This window comes from Coregonus clupeaformis, chromosome 11, assembly GCF_020615455.1.
Source record: "Coregonus clupeaformis isolate EN_2021a chromosome 11, ASM2061545v1, whole genome shotgun sequence".
NCBI classification, from domain to species: Eukaryota; Metazoa; Chordata; class Actinopteri; order Salmoniformes; family Salmonidae; genus Coregonus; species Coregonus clupeaformis.
In genome coordinates, this window is record NC_059202.1 from 12,752,046 (window position 1) to 12,769,801 (window position 17,756).

Here is a 17,756-nt window from a genome sequence, read left to right on the forward strand (position 1 = left end):
AACTGACAGAGCAAGGGAGAGACATTCAAAGAAAACTGACACAGATGCAGCTGGAAGAGCTGACAAGAAAGGAAAAAAAGAGAACACCAGTGATCACTCCAGCGCCGCCTGAAGAGGGCATCATGGCACCTGTCATCCAGGGAGGTCAACAACCACCGCCTCAGCAGCAAGGCCCAAGAGGTACTGCCTTACCAGTAGTGAACGTGTACACACAACAATCCCCTGGGCAGTGGCAAAACAGAGGAAATGGAAACAGACCAAGGAATCAATGTTACCGACCACAGCAACAGACACACCAGAATGGTGGACATACAAGAAGGAATTGTCCCACCAAGCCGTGGTGGCCTAGGCAACCACAACAGGGTAATTGGCAAGGAAATGGGCCCAGTTTAGCTGAATGGCAGCAGTCTCAGACACAGGCTCCACAGGGCCCAGTGAACCTGTGGGGAGGACCAAATCAGGGATACTAGGGATGCCCAGGGAATGCTAAAGGGGAGGGTCAGCTAGTGGCAGTAACTATGCAGGCTGATGAAGAACCTATGCTGCAGGTTCAGGTGAATAATAGAGGCACACCAATGATGATAGATACTGGAGCAACTTACTCATGTGTAAGTCCAAATTATGCCTCTCACCTCCCCATATCAGGCAAATATGCACAGACAGTAGAATTTCCATGACAAACGCAGTTAATACATATGACAGTTCCAGTAAAATAAGAAGCAGGAAATAGCTACATGTATACCTATATTAGTATCAGAACAAACTCCAGTTAATCTATTAGGAAGATATGCATTGTGTAGAATGGGGGTCCAAATTAAATGCATATCAAAGGGACTAATAATAGTTCAGGAAGGGGTATGTCAACAGAAGATGATGGACCAGACCATCATCACATTAGTAAACTGGTTTGGTGGAGGGGGGGCACAGGGCATGTGGGAAAGTGCAACCACCGAGGCAAGAGAGAGCATATTTGGGGATTTGAGTTTACGAAGTCACAGAAAAGCCTAGGGGTTTAAATCTCATGAGACTTTATTTTGTTTTATGAGCACTGGATTGTGAAATTCACCGGGGAAGGGAGCAGTCACGAGTGATGTTCTTGAGGGTTTTCTGAGTGGGGGGATCAGGAGATGTGGACTAATTAATTCAATATAGTGAGAATTTCGAATTTGAATTGTTTGGACTGGTTAAGAGGTATCAAAATGGAAACTAACGAAATGTGCACTTTTTCTTCCAGGAAAAGGGGGGGTCCCAAGACTATTAAAAGGTCTGGCCATTTTTGTTTTACTATATGGTTTTCAAATAACCACAAACAACCCACTAAGTATGAAATGTTAGGGTTCTTTTCACGGGATAGGGGCAAACACATGTAATTTGAGGTTTTATGCACTGAGTGAGTTTTAAGTAAATACATGTGATTTCTTTTGAAAAGAGCTGTACTAAGGACTTACTGTACACTTGGGATACAAAAATTATGAAATGTTTTGACGGTTGTTAATGATTAGTCTACTATAGAATGAAACACTTATTTGAACGGTTTGAATGACCTCTTGCCTTTGTCCTGACTTTCTAGTGTGATTTGATCACCCACACTGGAAAACCAAGTGACATAGGATGATGAGTTTAAGGTAATTTATTATACCGAGTTAAGGGTCATTAATAATACTGATAATTATGAAGAAGTTTATAATTTGACAATAATCCTATATATCATTCCAAACAGGACAAGGATGAAGTGAGATAGTTAGTCCTGAATGAGGGATATTCCTTGAATAATGTTATGGAATACAATTAGGTTAAGATATTATCAAAGGTTATCATTTTAAGTTCAGTTATTATTTTGGTTAAACAGGCAATATTGTTGTTATTATCTTTATTTACATTTACATTTACATTTTAGTCATTTAGCAGACGCTCTTATCCAGAGCGACTTACAGTTAGTGAATACATATATATATATATATTTTTTTTTATACTGGCACCCCGTGGGAATCGAACCCACAACCCTGGCGTTGCAAACACCATGCTCTATCAACTGATAAGAGCGTCTGCTAAATGACTAAAATGTAAATGTAAAATGAGTAGGAGTGATACTGGGGGCTACAGGGCCTGGGTTAACCTCTACATCACCAGAGAAACAGAGGAGGAATAGAATAAGGATATGGCTAAAGGCTTTAAGGACTGGTCTTCTAGTGCGTTGGGTACAGAGAAAAAAAGGGGCAGATTTCCGGGCATTGTAGAATAGATTCAGGGCATTATGTACAGACAAGGATATGGAAGGCTATGAGTACAGTGGAGGTAAACCTAAGCGTTGGGTAGCGATGAAAGAGATAGCATCACTAGAGGCACTGATTGAGCTGGTCTCCGCGTGTATGGGGGGTGGGACAAAGGAGCTTTCTGAGGCAGGTTGAGCGGGACTGGGGGCTCTACAGTGAAATAGTACAATAAGATCTAACCGAAACAGCAATAGGCAAGGCATATTGACATGGGAGAGAGGCATAAAGCAATCACAGGTGTTATTCGAGAGAGCTAAGACAACAGCTGGTAATTGTGACGAAAGTTCGGGCTGAGGCTAAACAGATAAACAGGATGGGTTACCGTATAAAGGAACAGTCCAGCAGGCATCAGCTGTGTAGCTGAGTGATCATAAGGTCCAGTGAACAGCAATAGGTGAGTCTGGGAGCAGTTCGGTGGCTGCTACGGCACAGGTGAGCAGGAGGCATGGCTGTTGATTGCGTGTGCTAGCTGGCCGGGGCTAGCAGATGGATCCTCGTGGTCGTCACAACAGGAAGCCTGTTGAAACGACATCAGACGATTACGTCGGCAGACCAGTCGTGATGGATCGGCGGGGCTCCGTGTCAACACTAGGAGGTCCCGTCCGGTTGACAGAGAGGTAGATAGCCGGGAGATGGGCCTGGCTCGAGGCTAGCTCAAGGCTAACTGGTGCTTGCTTCAGGACAGTGGTGATTAGCCGACAACAACAACAGCCATTCAGTTGCAGCTAGCTAGTTGCGATGATCCGGTGTTAAGGTCCAGTGATTCAGTGATTCCGGCAGAAAATCCGATATGCTCTGGGTCGAAAGCGCGCTGTGCAGACTGTGCAGACTGGCCGTTATTGTCCAGGCTAGAGCTGGCTGGTAGGCAGTGCAGGCCACGGACAATGGTGAAGACCGCTAATAGCAAGTAGCTAGTTAGCTGGCTAGCTGACTAGTTTCAGCCCGGGGTTCTAGGTAAAAAGGTATAAAGAAATAATAGAATCCGTTCCACATTGGATGAGTCGGGTTGCAGGAAAGTATATTTAGTTAAAGGATGGAAAGTGAGATTGAGAAATATATACGAAAAATACAAAAAAACTAATTAGAGCCTAATGAATTTATTTCAATTGACTGATTTCCATATATGAACTCTAACTTAGTAAAATCGTTGAAATTGTTGCATGTTGCATTTATATTTTAGTTCAGTATACATATGGTGAGGACTGTAAGTCATGGATAGTGAGTAAAAGGTGTGAGGATGGGAGCTGATGATTAACCTAACTGCAGTAACCACATTATTGCACAAGAAAATAGATATTGCTCCCAGTTTCTATGTTTTCATTCAGACATAATAACAGATCTGTATATAATAAGGAGGTGCTCATAATAATATAAATGTGTCACATACACCGGATAGGTGCCGTGAAATGTGTTGTTTTACAGGGTCAGCCATAGTAGTACGGCAGCCCTGTAGTCTCTGCCCTAAAAATGGGAGTCGTTGTCCCGGCAGGCAGCAATCTTAGGTCTGCTTAAGCCGACAGAAATGCATTGGGCTTATTTTGGACAGATTTTGGCAAGAGATAACCCTCTCGCTTCACCTCTTCCTCTCTGATAACAATTTAACCATCTTCTAGAACCAGAAAATAGATACCAGGACAAACAGGAAGTGAGGTTGTGATTGAGCGTACATTGTATCAGGAAGGCAGGCCTCAGGGGTTCAGGGCAATCTTCTGTTACGCTCACTTAGAGGCACAGCATCAACATAGAAGTTACATAACTTACCCTGCAACCACAACCGCTGGTATCTAACATAGTGTGTGTATGTAACAAAGGTGTTTCGGTAAACCACATCGTATGATGAGTAACCTTGTTTCAGACCTGAAGACTTGTGTTGCTTGTGAAGACTGCTATACAAATTGATGCAAAGTGGTGTTGGGGGAAAAACACACAACATTATAAAATCCATGTACCAAAAAAACAAGTGTGCGGTTAAAATGTGCGAAAAACACACCCATTTCTTTCAACAGTGCTGTGGGGTGAGACAGGCATGCAGCTCAAGCCCAACTCTCTTCAACATATACAATGCCTTGGTCAGGAAGGTGACCAAGAACCCGATGGTCACTCTAACAGAGCTCCGGAGTTCCTCTGTGGAGATGAGAGAACCTTCCAGAAGGACAACCATCTCTGCAGCACTTCAACAATCAGGCCTTTATGGTAGAGTGGCCAGACAGAAGCCACTCCTCAGTAAAAGGCATATGACAGCCCGCTTGGAGTTTGCCAAAAGGCACCTAAAGGACTCTCAGACCATGAGAAACAAGATTCTCTGGTCTGATGAAACCAGGTTTGAACTCTTTGGCCTGAATGCCAAGCGTCGCGTCTGGAGGAAGCCTTGCACCATCCCTATGGTGAAGCATGGTAGTGGCAGCATCATCCTGTGGGCATGTTTTTCAGTGGCAGGGAGACTAGTCAGGATCGAGGGAAAGATGAACGGAGCAAAGTACAGAGAGATCCTTGATGAAAACCTGCTCCAGAGTGCTCAGGACATCAGACTGGGGCAGACTTGAACCCGACTGAACATCTCTTGAGAGATCTGAAAATAGCTGTGCAGCGACACTCCCCATCCAACCTGACAGAGCTTGAGAGGATCTGCAGAGAAGAATGGGAGAAACTCCTTAAATACAGGTGTGCCAAGCTTGTAGCGTTATACCCAAGAAGACTCAAGGCTGTAATCGCTGCCAAAGGTGCTTCAACAAAGTACTGAGTAAAGGGTCTGAATACTTATGTAAATGTAATATTTCCGTTTTTAATTTTTAATAAATTTGCACAAATTTCAAAAAACCTGTTTTTTTCTTTGTCATTATGGGGTACTGTGTGTAGTTGATGAGGGAAAAAAACAATTTAATCACTTTTAGAATAAGGCTGTAACTTTTCATATGCACTATATATCAGGAATTGGTGAGGGCACTAGAACAGTCTGCAGAACCCGGCCTCACCCTACTAGAATCTGAAGTTAAATGTCTACTGTTTACAAATTCCATCTAGACACCGTTGCCCTAGAGCACACAAAAAACTATACATACCTCGGCCTAAACATCAGCGCCACTGGTTACTTCCACAAAGCTGTGAACGGTCTGAGAGACAAGGCAAGAAGGGCCTTCCATGCCATCAAAAGGAACATAAAATTCAACATACCAATTAAGATCTGGCAAAAAATACTGGAATCAGTTACAGAATCCATTGCCCTTTATGGTTGTGAGGTCTGGGGTCCGCTCACCAACCAAGAATTCACAAAATGGGACAAACACCAAATTTAGACTGCATGCAGAATACTGCAAAAATATCCTCTGTGTACAACGTAAAACACCAAATAATGCATGCAGAGCAGAATTAGGCCGATACCCACTAATTATCAAAATCTAGAAAAGAGCCGCTAAATTCTACAACCACCTAAAAGGAAGCGATTCCCAAACCTTCCATAATAAAGCCATCACCTACAGAGAGATTAACCTGGAGAAGAGTCCCCTAAGCAAGCTGGTCATGGGGCTCTGTTCACAAACACAAACAGACCCCACAGAGCCCCAGGACAGCAACACAATTACACTCAACCAAATCATGAGAAAACAAAAAGAGAATTACTTGACACATTGGAAAGAATTAACAAAAAAACTGAGCAAACTACAATGATATTTGGCCCTAAACAGTGAGTACACAGAGGCAAAATACCTAACCACTGTGACTGACCCAAAATTAAGCAAGGCTTTGACTGTGTACAGACTCAGTGAGCATAGCCTTGCTATTGAGAAGGTCGCCGTAGACAGACCTGGCTCTCAAGAAAAGACAGGCTATGTGCACACTGCCCACAATTTGAGGTGGAAACTGAGCTGCACTTCCTAACCTCCTGCCAAATGTATGACCATATTAGAGAGACATATTTCCCTCAGATTACACAGACCCACAAAGAATTTGAAAACAAATCCAATTTTGATTAACTCCCATATCTATTGGGTGAAATACCACAGTGTGCAATCACAGCAGCAAGATTTTGACCTGTTGCCACAAGAAAAGGGCAACCAGTGACTAACAAACACCATTGTAAATACAACCCATATTTATGTTGATTTATTTTCTCTTTTGTACTTTAACTATTTGCACATAGTTAGAACACTGTACATAGACATAATATGACATTTGAAATGTCTTTATTCTTTTGGAACTTTTGTGAGTGTAATGTTTACTGTTCATTTTTTATTGTTTATTTCACTTTTGTTTATAATCTATTTCACTTGCTATGGCAATGTAAACATATGTTTCCAATGCCAATAAAGCCCCTTAAATTGAAAATTGAAAAATTGAGAGAGAGAGAGAGAGAGAGAGAGAGAGAGACTAACATCCCAGTAAATGTGTTGATTATCAATACCCTAAGCTACCTACAGTAAGCCTACAGCAAAACTAGAGGCTAGAAAGGAAATGCACTGCCTAGTGCGCAAGCCACCACATTCATTAGGAGGAGGAGGTTAAGTACTTGAGAGAGAAACACGTATATTTGTTACAATATTTTCTTGCGCTCTCACTACTTGGCGAGGCACGCACGGACTGACTGACAAAGCGCGCGACAGAGAAGGGGAGGACAGTTTGGACAGAGGTTTAGTCCGTGATGTGTGTATATTTGTGCGCGCGCCCACTGGCGCTCGTACACCCTGAGACTGTGACCATGTTCTAACAGTTAAATGAATCCATCCCACAGTTCCCCGAAGAAATCACTGATCTCAAATGATTAGCCAGGTAAAAGGAATGATTCCACTGTATAGCTTTCATACATCCAGACCAGTGGACCACTCAAGAAGGAGTGGATGGTAGGGATGAAATAAGGAAGGAAGGATGGAGGGAAGGATTCATTTAACTGTTAGAACATGGTCACAGTCTCAGGGTGTACGAGCGCCAGTGGGCGCGCGCACAAATACACACACATCACGGACTAAACCTCTGTCCAAACTGTCCTCCCCTTCTCTGTCGCGCCTCGCCAAGTCGTGAGAGCGCAAGAAGATTTCGCCACTCTCTTCTCTCTCTAGCGCGGCTTAAATTCGCTTTTTAATTCCACTACCAAGGTTGGTAAATATATTCTCTCCACTGCACTCTATAATATCTTAAAGTCATTTCATTTATGTTTTTCATTTTTTCGAGATTAGCCTACTGTTTTATGTAAGTGTACTTTTCACTCGAGGATGTTTCAGCTTGTTCAGCAATCGGCGACCCCGCCTCCCTCATCAGTTCTCTTTTGTTCTTTCTCTGTTCAATTTCATCTCGCGTACACAAGGTCCGCTCATTCACCGTTGATTTAATACTAATTGTTTGTGTGATGATGCGTGGTCGGGTTACTTGTGAGGGTTGGTGATGGGTGATTTTAGAGGGCTGTATGTGTAGACTGTCAGACTGGGACCCATTTTTGTGCTGCCTAGTAAACAGCAGCTGGGGGAAGGTGTGGTTTGAACGGTAATTACCTTAATGAGATTACCCTAAGAAAAACACTGATGGTCATCAACTTTGATTAACTTATTAAGTGGCTTTTGTGCATGTTCAGTTTGACGAATATTTAACAGTATAAACCCAACTGAATCTTACTGCGCGCATTATTTGAGACAATCAATTTCACTGTTTGCGCGTCCGTCGTGCACTTTAGTTGGAGCGCAAAACAAGTGTAGCAGTGTGTGAATCGAATGTGTTTTTTCGTAGCGCATACTTCGACTCCAACGCATTTTTGAAGATTGTCTTAAATCTTCGCATGTCGGATGCACCCGCGGAGCCTATGGACATGGAGCCTACATACCACGCACGTGCGCTTGCAGCTCGGCGCGCCCACCCGGGGGGGGACTCTCTACGCTCCATAGAGCAGACACGTGATCCTGCACGGGAAGGGATCCTGCACGAGAAGGAACATTCTGTTCCAATGCATCGAGGTCAATAGTGCCCGTCAGTGCCTCTTAACCTGTGTAGCACAACTTGGTTGGTGAAATTCCCCGAAGTATGATCCCAATATTTCACCATAGTAGTTTACCATTTTTGTCTCTGCAGAATTTCATCAACCACTTGCAGAATACTGAAGTTGTTTGAAGTAAATGCACGTGGGTAATTTGGGAAGGGATTGGATAGGTTAAACGCTATAATCCTTAATTGAAACAATAACAAAGATGGGCCTGGAGAAATGAAACCACTCTCAAATTCAAAGAATGGGCTGGGGATGCAAGGACTGACGACCATCCATTATATCAAAATGATAGTTTTAACCATGTTTTGAGGCTATACAGTGTTTGTTTACATTTACATGGTTTACAAACATTGGAGTAAAACAAGCTTGTATTTTGGGTTCTGATGGTGTATGACAGTTGAACTAACCTCAAGTTATATTCTTTAAGAATCAGTGGGTATATATCATTAATTTTATAAGTCCAAAAATTGATGTAGAAACTAAGGATTCCAGCATTTACTCAGACGTTCAGTGAAATGAACAGTTCCAACTAATCAGACCACATAAAATAGAATGATAATGCAACTGCCAGCGGTGTAAATAATTCTGATGTGGCTGTCACATTATTGGTTCATCAGGGACAAGTTAGATAATAATAAGCCAACTCGAAATCCACAGTGCCTTGTTGGTGACAGAGCAGATTTACATTTACGTCATTTAGCAGACGCTCTTATCCAGAGCGACTTACATTATTTTATTTTATTTTTTCATACCCCCTGTGGGAATCGAACCCACAACCCTGGCGTTGCAAACACCATGCTCTATCAACTGAGCTACATCCCTGCCGGCCATTCCCTCCCCTACCCTGGACGACGCTGGGCCAATTGCGCGCCGCCCCAGATAAACCACTTTGGGAAGTAGACTAAATGCTTTATCTCCCCTCCCACCACTGACAGCATAAGACAAGTTGATTCAGATATTACTGTCTCTGTACACTTCCTCCTCACTGGGTTAGCTTGTGGCGATGACAGCAGTGTTCAGTCGGTAACCATACACTTATTTCCACAGTTAGTTTAGTTGTTCATTGACGCCTGTGATTTATTGTGTACTAATCCAATAAAACTAGGTCAATAAGCACATCCAAACTGGCACTGGTGCTGGGAAATCAAACAAGGCACAAGGTCGGGGGAAAGTCCAGAACACACACAACCGAATAGCTGTGACTCAAAGGTAAATGTATTTAATCCTTTGAGTTAATTAGCTCATGTTCAAGTACAAGTCCCTGTATCCAGGACAACAAACTAGTTATGATTCTCTAGATTAATGATTCACTAAACCTGTAACATCCATGTAAATGGACAGGTGATGATACATTCACCCTTAGGAAGCAGGAGTTCTGTGTGCAGGATAATTTTTGTCCCAGTTGTTTATCTCGGTGCAAGGTGTTGATGTGCAAATGGACTTTTCCCACTCTACTGATCTGCTCGCTGTCGGTCCCTCTCCTCCTTGTGGTTGAGGTGTCTCTGTCTCACTCTGTCCGTCTCATTCTCTACAGGTGCACCATGGGAAATAGGATCAGCAGGAGACGGGACACCGCACCGGCCGAGCAGAAGGCTGCAGAGGAGGCAAACGCCACGCAGGAAGCTGTGGTGGAGGCAGTAGCCGAGGTGCCAGTGGTGGTTGCAGAGGCGACTGAACCAGTAGTAGAATCAGTACCAGAGCCAGCATCGGTACAGGAGGCTGAGCCAGAGACCCCCAAGCAGCCAGAGACAGAGCCCCCATTGGAGGAGCTGGTGAGCGCCCCACTGGTAGACCTTACATCAAATCCAGAACCAGAGCCGGCCCCAGCACCGCCCGCCGAGCCTGAACCCAAGCCCCTGGTGTCAGTCAGCGAACCAGAACCAGAGCCAGTCGTCCCAGTCCAAGAGCCAGTCCTAGAGCCAGAACCAGTCATCCCAGTCCCAGAGCCAGTCATAGAACAGGAGGCTGTCCCAGAGCCAAACCTCTCCCAGGAGTTCCTCCCACAGCCAGTCTTTCCAGAGTTCCTCTCCCCCGCCCCTCTTCTGGACCTGGGTGTCACTGAGCTGACCCCTGAGCCCCTCGATGCTCCCCCCTCCCACAGCCCTGCCCCAGACCTGCCCACAAACCTCCTGGCGGATGCAGAATGCTATGATGAAAACATAAAGGCTGCCTGTAATTCTGTCTCCATCACGGAAGAGCCTAAAGAATCCCTGGAGACGCCAGCGAGCATGGCGCAGCAGCTTCTGTGTGACGTCATGGGCAGCGAGCTGAGCAAGGCGGACTCTTAAAGCACTTAGACCTGATGGCCGATGACATCATGGTCAATGATGTCATAGCAGACGACATTACGGAAGGCGACAGCGAGATGTCCACTGAGCTGATGTGGGATGCTGGATGGAGAAAAAAAAAAAAAACACGGAGGAAAAAAAAAACAGGACAATGATGTTCTGAAAAAGGCAGAAGAAGCAAAAAAACACAACAAAAAAACACATGTTGATCTGAGAAGGCTAAAGGGAAAACTAAGCAGCTTCTTAAGGAGACAGTGAAGTAGCACTCAGATAATCTTTTGAGACCTGGGGTGTATTCACTAGGAACCAAACAGAACCAAGCGGACGCAAACGGAATGAAACTGGGTGGGACCTACCTGAATTTGTCCAATAGAAACTATTTTTTTCTTGCAGAACGCTTTCCGTTTGGAGTAAATAGTTTCCGTTGCAAAACGTTTCGGACTAATGATTAGACCCCAGTTAATATGGACATGCCTTTCTGTGTGGGTGTAGGTTGACTAAAGGGATGTGTGGTGATTGGTGGCCAGGGCAGGAGAGTGAGTACCCATCATCACCCTCTGAGCCATATAGACATAACACTGCATAGCAGAACACTTACAGTAACTATGTATGACAAGATGTTTGCCTTTGTGTACGCCTGATGAATTGTAACGACGTTTGAAATCGGCCTATATGCTATGATGTACACTCATGCTTGGACTCTCTCACAATCTTTCCTCTTTAACTCTGTGAAACTGAAGTGACCTTATTATATTTTCTTGATGGTGAGAAGTGGTTAGGGGGAATGTATTCTTAAAGGTGATGGTCTGGTTGTGAAAATAAAATAAGATTGTTCCACCTTGAAGATTATTCTTTGTTTTCATTCATCTTTTCCAATGTGGTATTTAGTCTTTAAAGAGGCTGAGAGCTGCAAGGACAATGTATCCAATACTGACATGTATATTTTAAGGCTGTTGAGGTTTATGTGCTTCCACTAATGTTGCAGAGATGTGATCAGCACAACCATGCACATCAGCAAATAAATGTTTACCTTGGTGAGTCAATTTCAATCCCTAAACATTGATACAGAGGTCAGGAAATCACAAGGTAATGTAAGGAGTGAAACAATTCTCTACATACATGACAGACCCTCATCTGTTGTGGGCTACATTACATTTATATCTGAACACTGTTGCATTCAGATAAATAAGTGATTGAGCACTGCATCAAGTTCCTTCTATGCTCCAGTACACACTTTCAGTATGCAAAAAAAAAATCTGCCCCAGAAACAACTAGATAGTCGTTTTGCTTGAATAGGGGCCTTAGTTGTTCATAACCATTTCCTTATGGCTCATGTCCATTTCCTTATGGCTCATGTCCCTGTAGGTATGTGGGAGGGAGGAGGGGACTACTGCAAGCATAGAACTAGAATTGGTAGTACAAACATTCTTAATAAAGCAACGCTAGGACTGTCTGGGAGTGGTTTGAGTGGGGAGGGAAAAACAGAAAATATACTGTCCTTGGCAGAGGATTGGAACTGTCTTATTGGTCTAACTAATTTACCGCATGGCGATGTCACCATGGAAGGCCAAAACTCGCGGCCACTAAAGACAGGCAGAAATTTCAGGCGGTCTTTTCAAACAGCTCTTACACTAAAAGGGCATTGTCATCATTGTCACAATTTCACAGTATTATTCTTATCTCATAGTGTGGAAATATATAAATCACATTTTTGACTGCCCTGGGCCTTTAAGACCCATGGTAAATACAGAATGTGGGAAGCATGAATGTGTTTCTGCACTCATGGAACCCCTCCTGCTCATCCTGATCTCTGCTCAGGGAGTTCCCACTCTCTCCCGCAGAACACACACTATGGCATTCCTAAACACATACATGCTGCGGCATCACATTCACATACATGTGCACACATACAATGCAGAACATGTGTGCACATAGAGGGAGGGAGACAGAGCGTTCTCACAGAGTGAATTGGCGGTTGAATGTGGGAGTGGAGAGGGAAGGAGTGAGATAGAGAGAGGGAAGAAGGGTGGGAGAGAAAGGAAGACAAACCGAGGGAGGGAATATGTAGGACAAGGAAAAGAAGGGGAGAGGGAAGGAGAGAAAGGAAGGACAAAGGTTGGGAGAGAAGTGAAGAGGAGGGAGAGAAGGGAAGAGAGGGGGAGGCAGCATTCTTTCCAGAGGAAGGGGGTTTCAGTGGGTCTAGGTCAGTGGTCTCCAGTGTGACTGTGCTAGAGTGCAGCATGTGAAATCTGCTCCTCTCATAAATCTCATAGAACTTTCCTACATCCTCACTCCTCCCCCCCTTCCCCACTCTCAGACACAACTCTTCCACCATGGATGTATTCAGTGGGTTGAAATGTTCAGAACGTTTAAGATGCAATATTGTATAAGCTGATTTACTACATGCCCCTCCCAGTGCTTCTGTAAAGTAGTCATTAGATGACCACCTTAGAAAGATCAAAGGTGTCAAAACTAATGAGCATGTAGTACATCAGCTGCTTGTTCTGCAGTTAAGGTTTGAGTTTACAGTTAAAATTGTAGTTCAAATGTGCTGTACTTCCATCCTGTCTAGTTTGGCCACATAATGACATACCAGTCCCCTTACTCATAACACTCAGGGAGGATGCAGCATTACTGAACAGATAGAAATGTATAGTGTAGGTGCCTCCCGAGTGGCGCAGCGGTCTAAGGCACTGCATCACAGTGCTTGAAGTGTCACTACAGACCTGGGTTCAATCCCAGGCTGTGTCACAACCGGCCGTGACTGGGGAGTCCCATAGGGCCCAGTGTCGTCCGGGTTAGGGGAGGGTTTGGCTGGGGGGGCTTTACTTGGCTCATCGTGCTCTAGTGACTCCTTGTGGCAGGCTGGGCGCCTGCAGGCTGACCTTGGTCATCAGTTGAGCAGTGTTTCCTCCGACAAGTTGGTGCGGGCGGGTGTTAAGAAGCGTGGTTGGTGGATCATGTTTCAGAGGATGCATGACTTGACCTTCGCCTGTCCCGAGCCCGTTGGGGAGTTGCAGCGATTAGACAAGATTGAAATTGGGGAGAAAAAGTGGGTAAAAAAAAAAGACATGTATAGTGTAGAACCAAAATAATTGTTTTTAATCGAGAATCCGGTCAGCTCTATTCACAGTTTACTCACTAAATACCCCCCATATTGCTCCCCCAGTCTCTCCTTTATGACAGTGCAGACTAGGTCAGTGAGGGTATTTTGGTATTTTATTAGGATCCCCATAAGCTGTTGCGAAAGCAGCAGCTATTCTTCCTGGGGTCCACACAAAACATGACACATAAATGAATAAACAAGAACAGCTCAAGGACATAACTTGTGGCCACACACACATACACTCCCACTGGTCAGTTTTGTGTTTCATCCATGATGATTAAGGATAGGATTTGGGGAGGGTAACATCAACATAGATCTGATCCTAGATCTGCCAGACATAACAGTCAGACCAGCAGCCTGTTTTTCTCCAGATGTGATTCCTATCATTCCACAGGCTCTGAACTCAATAAACAACACTTCATATCTCCACTCAGAGATGTGGTCACTACAGAGAATTAGGGGTAGGGCTACTGGTCTATTTTAATAGGAAGACATAGTGATAGCTAGCTAGAGTCATACGTAGGCTCATGATGTAGTCTCTGACTGGTGGTCGCTAATAGCACTTCATTATTAGTTTTCTGAAGTAAAAAACAAATCAGAGATTCCTGATTATCAGAAATTATAATATATGATAATTTAAATAATTATTGCCAAACAGTTCTGAGTTCAGAACCCTCCCAGATAGCACAGGAGTGTTGAACAGACGCTTGACTCGACAAGTTCTTCTCACTAACGATCAGAACCAAAGTCCAATTGCTGGTAAAGCTCCAAATAGCTTTGACATTTACAAACTGTCAGTTTCATCCATGTAAGAAAAGTATGAGCTCCTGCTGTTGTTTTTATACATACCTTTTCATCTCCCATTCAGTCTCCTATGTTTCATGCATGTTTAAACCACACTCACACACCCATAGTCATGGATTGCATAAAATTCTCTCAAATTCTAATATCTATAGGGTTAGGTGTTGGTCCCATGTTTCATGAGCTGAAATAAAATATCTCATTAATGTTCTATACGCACAAAAAGCTTATTTCTCTCAAACTTGTTTACATCCCTGTTAGTGAGCATTTCTCCTTTGCCAAGATAATCCATCCACCTGACCGGTGTGGTGTATCAAGAAGCTGATTAAACAGCATGATCATTACACAGGTGCACCTTGTGCTGGGGACAATAAAAGACCACTCTAAAATGTGCAGTTTTGTCACACAACACAATGCCACAGATGTCTCAAGTTTTGAGGGAGTGTGCAATTGACATGCTGACTGCAGGAATGTATGTCCAGCAGAGCTGTTGTCAAAGAATTGAATGTTCATTTCTCTACAATAAGCCGCCTCCAACGTCGTTTTAGGGAATGTGGCAATACGTCCAACCGGCCTCACAACCGCAGACCACATGTAACCACGCCAGCCCAGGACCTCCACATCCGGCTTCTTCACCTGCGGGATGGTCTGAGACAGCTGATGAAACTGTGGGTTTGCACAAGCAAAGAATTTCTGCACAAACTGTCAGAAACCGTCTCAGGGAAGCTCATCTGCGTGTTCGTCATCCCCACCAGGGTCTTGACCGGACTGCAGTTCGGCGTCGTAACCAACTTCAGTGGGCAAATGCTCACCTTCGATGGCCACTGGCATGCTGGAGAAGTGTGCTCTTCATGGATGAATCCGTTTCAACTGTACCGGGTAGATGGCAGAAAGCATGTTGTGTGGGCGAGCGGTTTGCTGATATCATTGTGAGCAGAGTGCCACATGGTGGCGGTGGGGTTATGGTATGGGCATGTATAAGCTACGGACAACAAACACATTGTTTTTATCGATAGCAATTTGAATGCACAGAGATACCGTGACGAGATCCTGAGGCCCATTGTCGTGCCATTCATCCAGACACCAGCTCATGTTTTAGTATGATAGTGCATGGCTCCATGTCGCAAAGATCTGCACACAATTGTTCTTCCATGGCCTGCATACTCACCAGACATGTCACCCATTGAGCATGTTTGGGATGCTCTGGATCGACGTGTACGACATCGTGTTCCAGTTCACACCAATTTCCATCAGCTTCGCACAGTCATTGAAGAGGAGTGGGACAACATTCCACAGGCCACAATCAACAGCCTGATCAACTCTATGCGAAGGAGATGTGTCGCGCTGCATGAGGCAAATGGTGGTCACACCAGATACTGACTGGTTTTCTGATCCACGCCTCCCCCTACTTTTTTTTTTAAAGGTACAGTGGGGAGAACAAATATTTGATACACTGCCGATTTTGCAGGTTTTCCTACTTACAAAGCATGTAGAGGTCTGTAATTTTTATCATAGGTACACTTCAACTGTGAGAGACGAAATCTAAAACAAAAATCCAGAAAATCACATTGTATGATTTTTAAGTAATTAATTTGCCTCTTATTGCATGACATAAGTATTTGATACATCAGAAAAGCAGAACTTAATATTTGGTACAGAAACCTTTGTTTGCAATTACAGAGATCATACGTTTCCTGTAGGTCTTGACCAGGTTTGCACACACTGCAGCAGGGATTTTGGCCCACTCCTCCATACAGACCTTCTCCAGATCCTTCAGGTTTCGGGGCTGTCGCTGGGCAATACAGACTTTCAGCTCCCTCCAAAGATTTTCTATTGGGTTCAGGTCTGGAGACTGGCTAGGCCACTCCAGGACCTGGAGATGCTTCTTACGGAGCCACTCCTTAGTTGCCCTGGCTGTGTGTTTTGGGTCGTTGTCATGCTGGAAGACCCAGCCACGACCCATCTTCAATGCTCTTACTGAGGGAAGGAGGTTGTTGGCCAAGATCTCACGATACATGGCCCCATCCATCCTCCCCTCAATACGGTGCAGTCGTCCTGTCCCCTTTGCAGAAAAGCATTCCCAAAGAATGATGTTTCCACCTCCATGCTTCACAGTTGGGATGGTGTTCTTGGTGTTGTACTCATCCTTCTTCTTCCTCCAAACACGGCGAGTGGAGTTTAGACCAAAAAGCTCTATTTTTGTCTCATCAGACCACATGACCTTCTCCCATTCCTCCTCTGGATCATCCAGATGGTCATTGGCAAACTTCAGACGGGCCTGGACATGCGCTGGCTTGAGCAGGGGGACCTTGCGTGCGCTGCAGTATTTTAATCCATGACGGCGTAGTGTGTTACTAATGGTTTTCTTTGAGACTGTGGTCCCAGCACTCTTCAGGTCATTGACCAGGTCCTGCCGTGTAGTTCTGGGCTGATCCCTCACCTTCGTCATGATCATTGATGCCCCACGAGGTGAGATCTTGCATGAAGCCCCAGACCGAGGGTGATTGACCGTCATCTTGAACTTCTTCCATTTTCTAATAATTGCGCCAACAGTTGTTGCCTTCTCACCAAGCTGCTTGCCTATTGTCCTGTAGCCCATTCCAGCCTTGTGCAGGTCTACAATGTTATCCCTGATGTCCTTACACAGCTCTCTGGTCTTGGCCATTGTGGAGAGGTTGGAGTCTGTTTGATTGAGTGTGTGGACAGGTGTCTTTTATACAGGTAACGAGTTCAAACAGGTGCAGTTAATACAGGTAATGAGTGGAGAACAGGAGGGCTTCTTAAAGAAAAACTAACAGGTCTGTGAGAGACGGAATTCTTACTGGTTGGTAGGTGATCAAATACTTACAGTGAGGGAAAAAAAGTATTTGATCCCCTGCTGATTTTATATGTTTGCCCACTGACAAAGACATGATCATTCTATAATTTTAATGGTAGGTTTATTTGAACAGTGAGAGACAGAACAACAACAAAAAAATCCAGAAAAACACATGTCAAAAATGTTATAAATTTATTTGCATTTTAATGAGGGAAATAAGTATTTGACCCCTCTGCAAAACATTACTTAGTACTTGGTGGCAAAACCCTTGTTGGCAATCACAGAGGTCAGATGTTTCTTGTAGTTGGCCACCAGGTTTGCACACATCTCAGGAGGGATTTTGTCCCACTCCTCTTTGCAGATCTTCTCCAAGTCATTAAGGTTTCGAGCCTGACGTTTGGCAACTCGAACCTTCAGCTCCCTCCACAGATTTTCTATGGGATTAAGGTCTGGAGACTGGCTAGGCCACTCCAGGACCTTAATGTGCTTCTTCTTGAGCCACTCTTTT

The 17,756-nt window shown here is 44.3% G+C and overlaps 1 protein-coding gene across 2 annotated transcripts; it reads left to right on the forward strand.

The window, feature by feature from the left end:
- The first annotated feature begins 7,218 nt into the window (after positions 1–7,218).
- LOC121576591 (protein TsetseEP) lies at positions 7,219–11,367 on the forward strand. Of its 2 annotated transcripts, XM_041889842.2 has the most exons (3): positions 7,219–7,357; positions 9,341–9,444; positions 9,770–11,367. In XM_041889842.2, the coding sequence occupies exon 3, from the start codon at positions 9,777–9,779 to the stop codon at positions 10,521–10,523; it is 747 nt and encodes a 248-aa protein (XP_041745776.1). In that variant the 5' UTR covers positions 7,219–7,357; positions 9,341–9,444; positions 9,770–9,776; the 3' UTR covers positions 10,524–11,367. The 2 variants fall into 2 exon arrangements, with proteins under 2 accessions (XP_041745776.1, XP_041745775.1); XM_041889841.2 differs by lacking the exon at positions 9,341–9,444 and having other exon boundaries at positions 7,220–7,357.
- The last annotated feature ends 6,389 nt before the right edge of the window (positions 11,368–17,756 follow it).

Bases quoted from the DNA above. Each gene is read 5' to 3' on its own strand.
- LOC121576591 (XM_041889842.2), top strand. From the start codon at position 9,777: ATGGGAAATAGGATCAGCAGGAGACGGGACACCGCACCGGCCGAGCAG.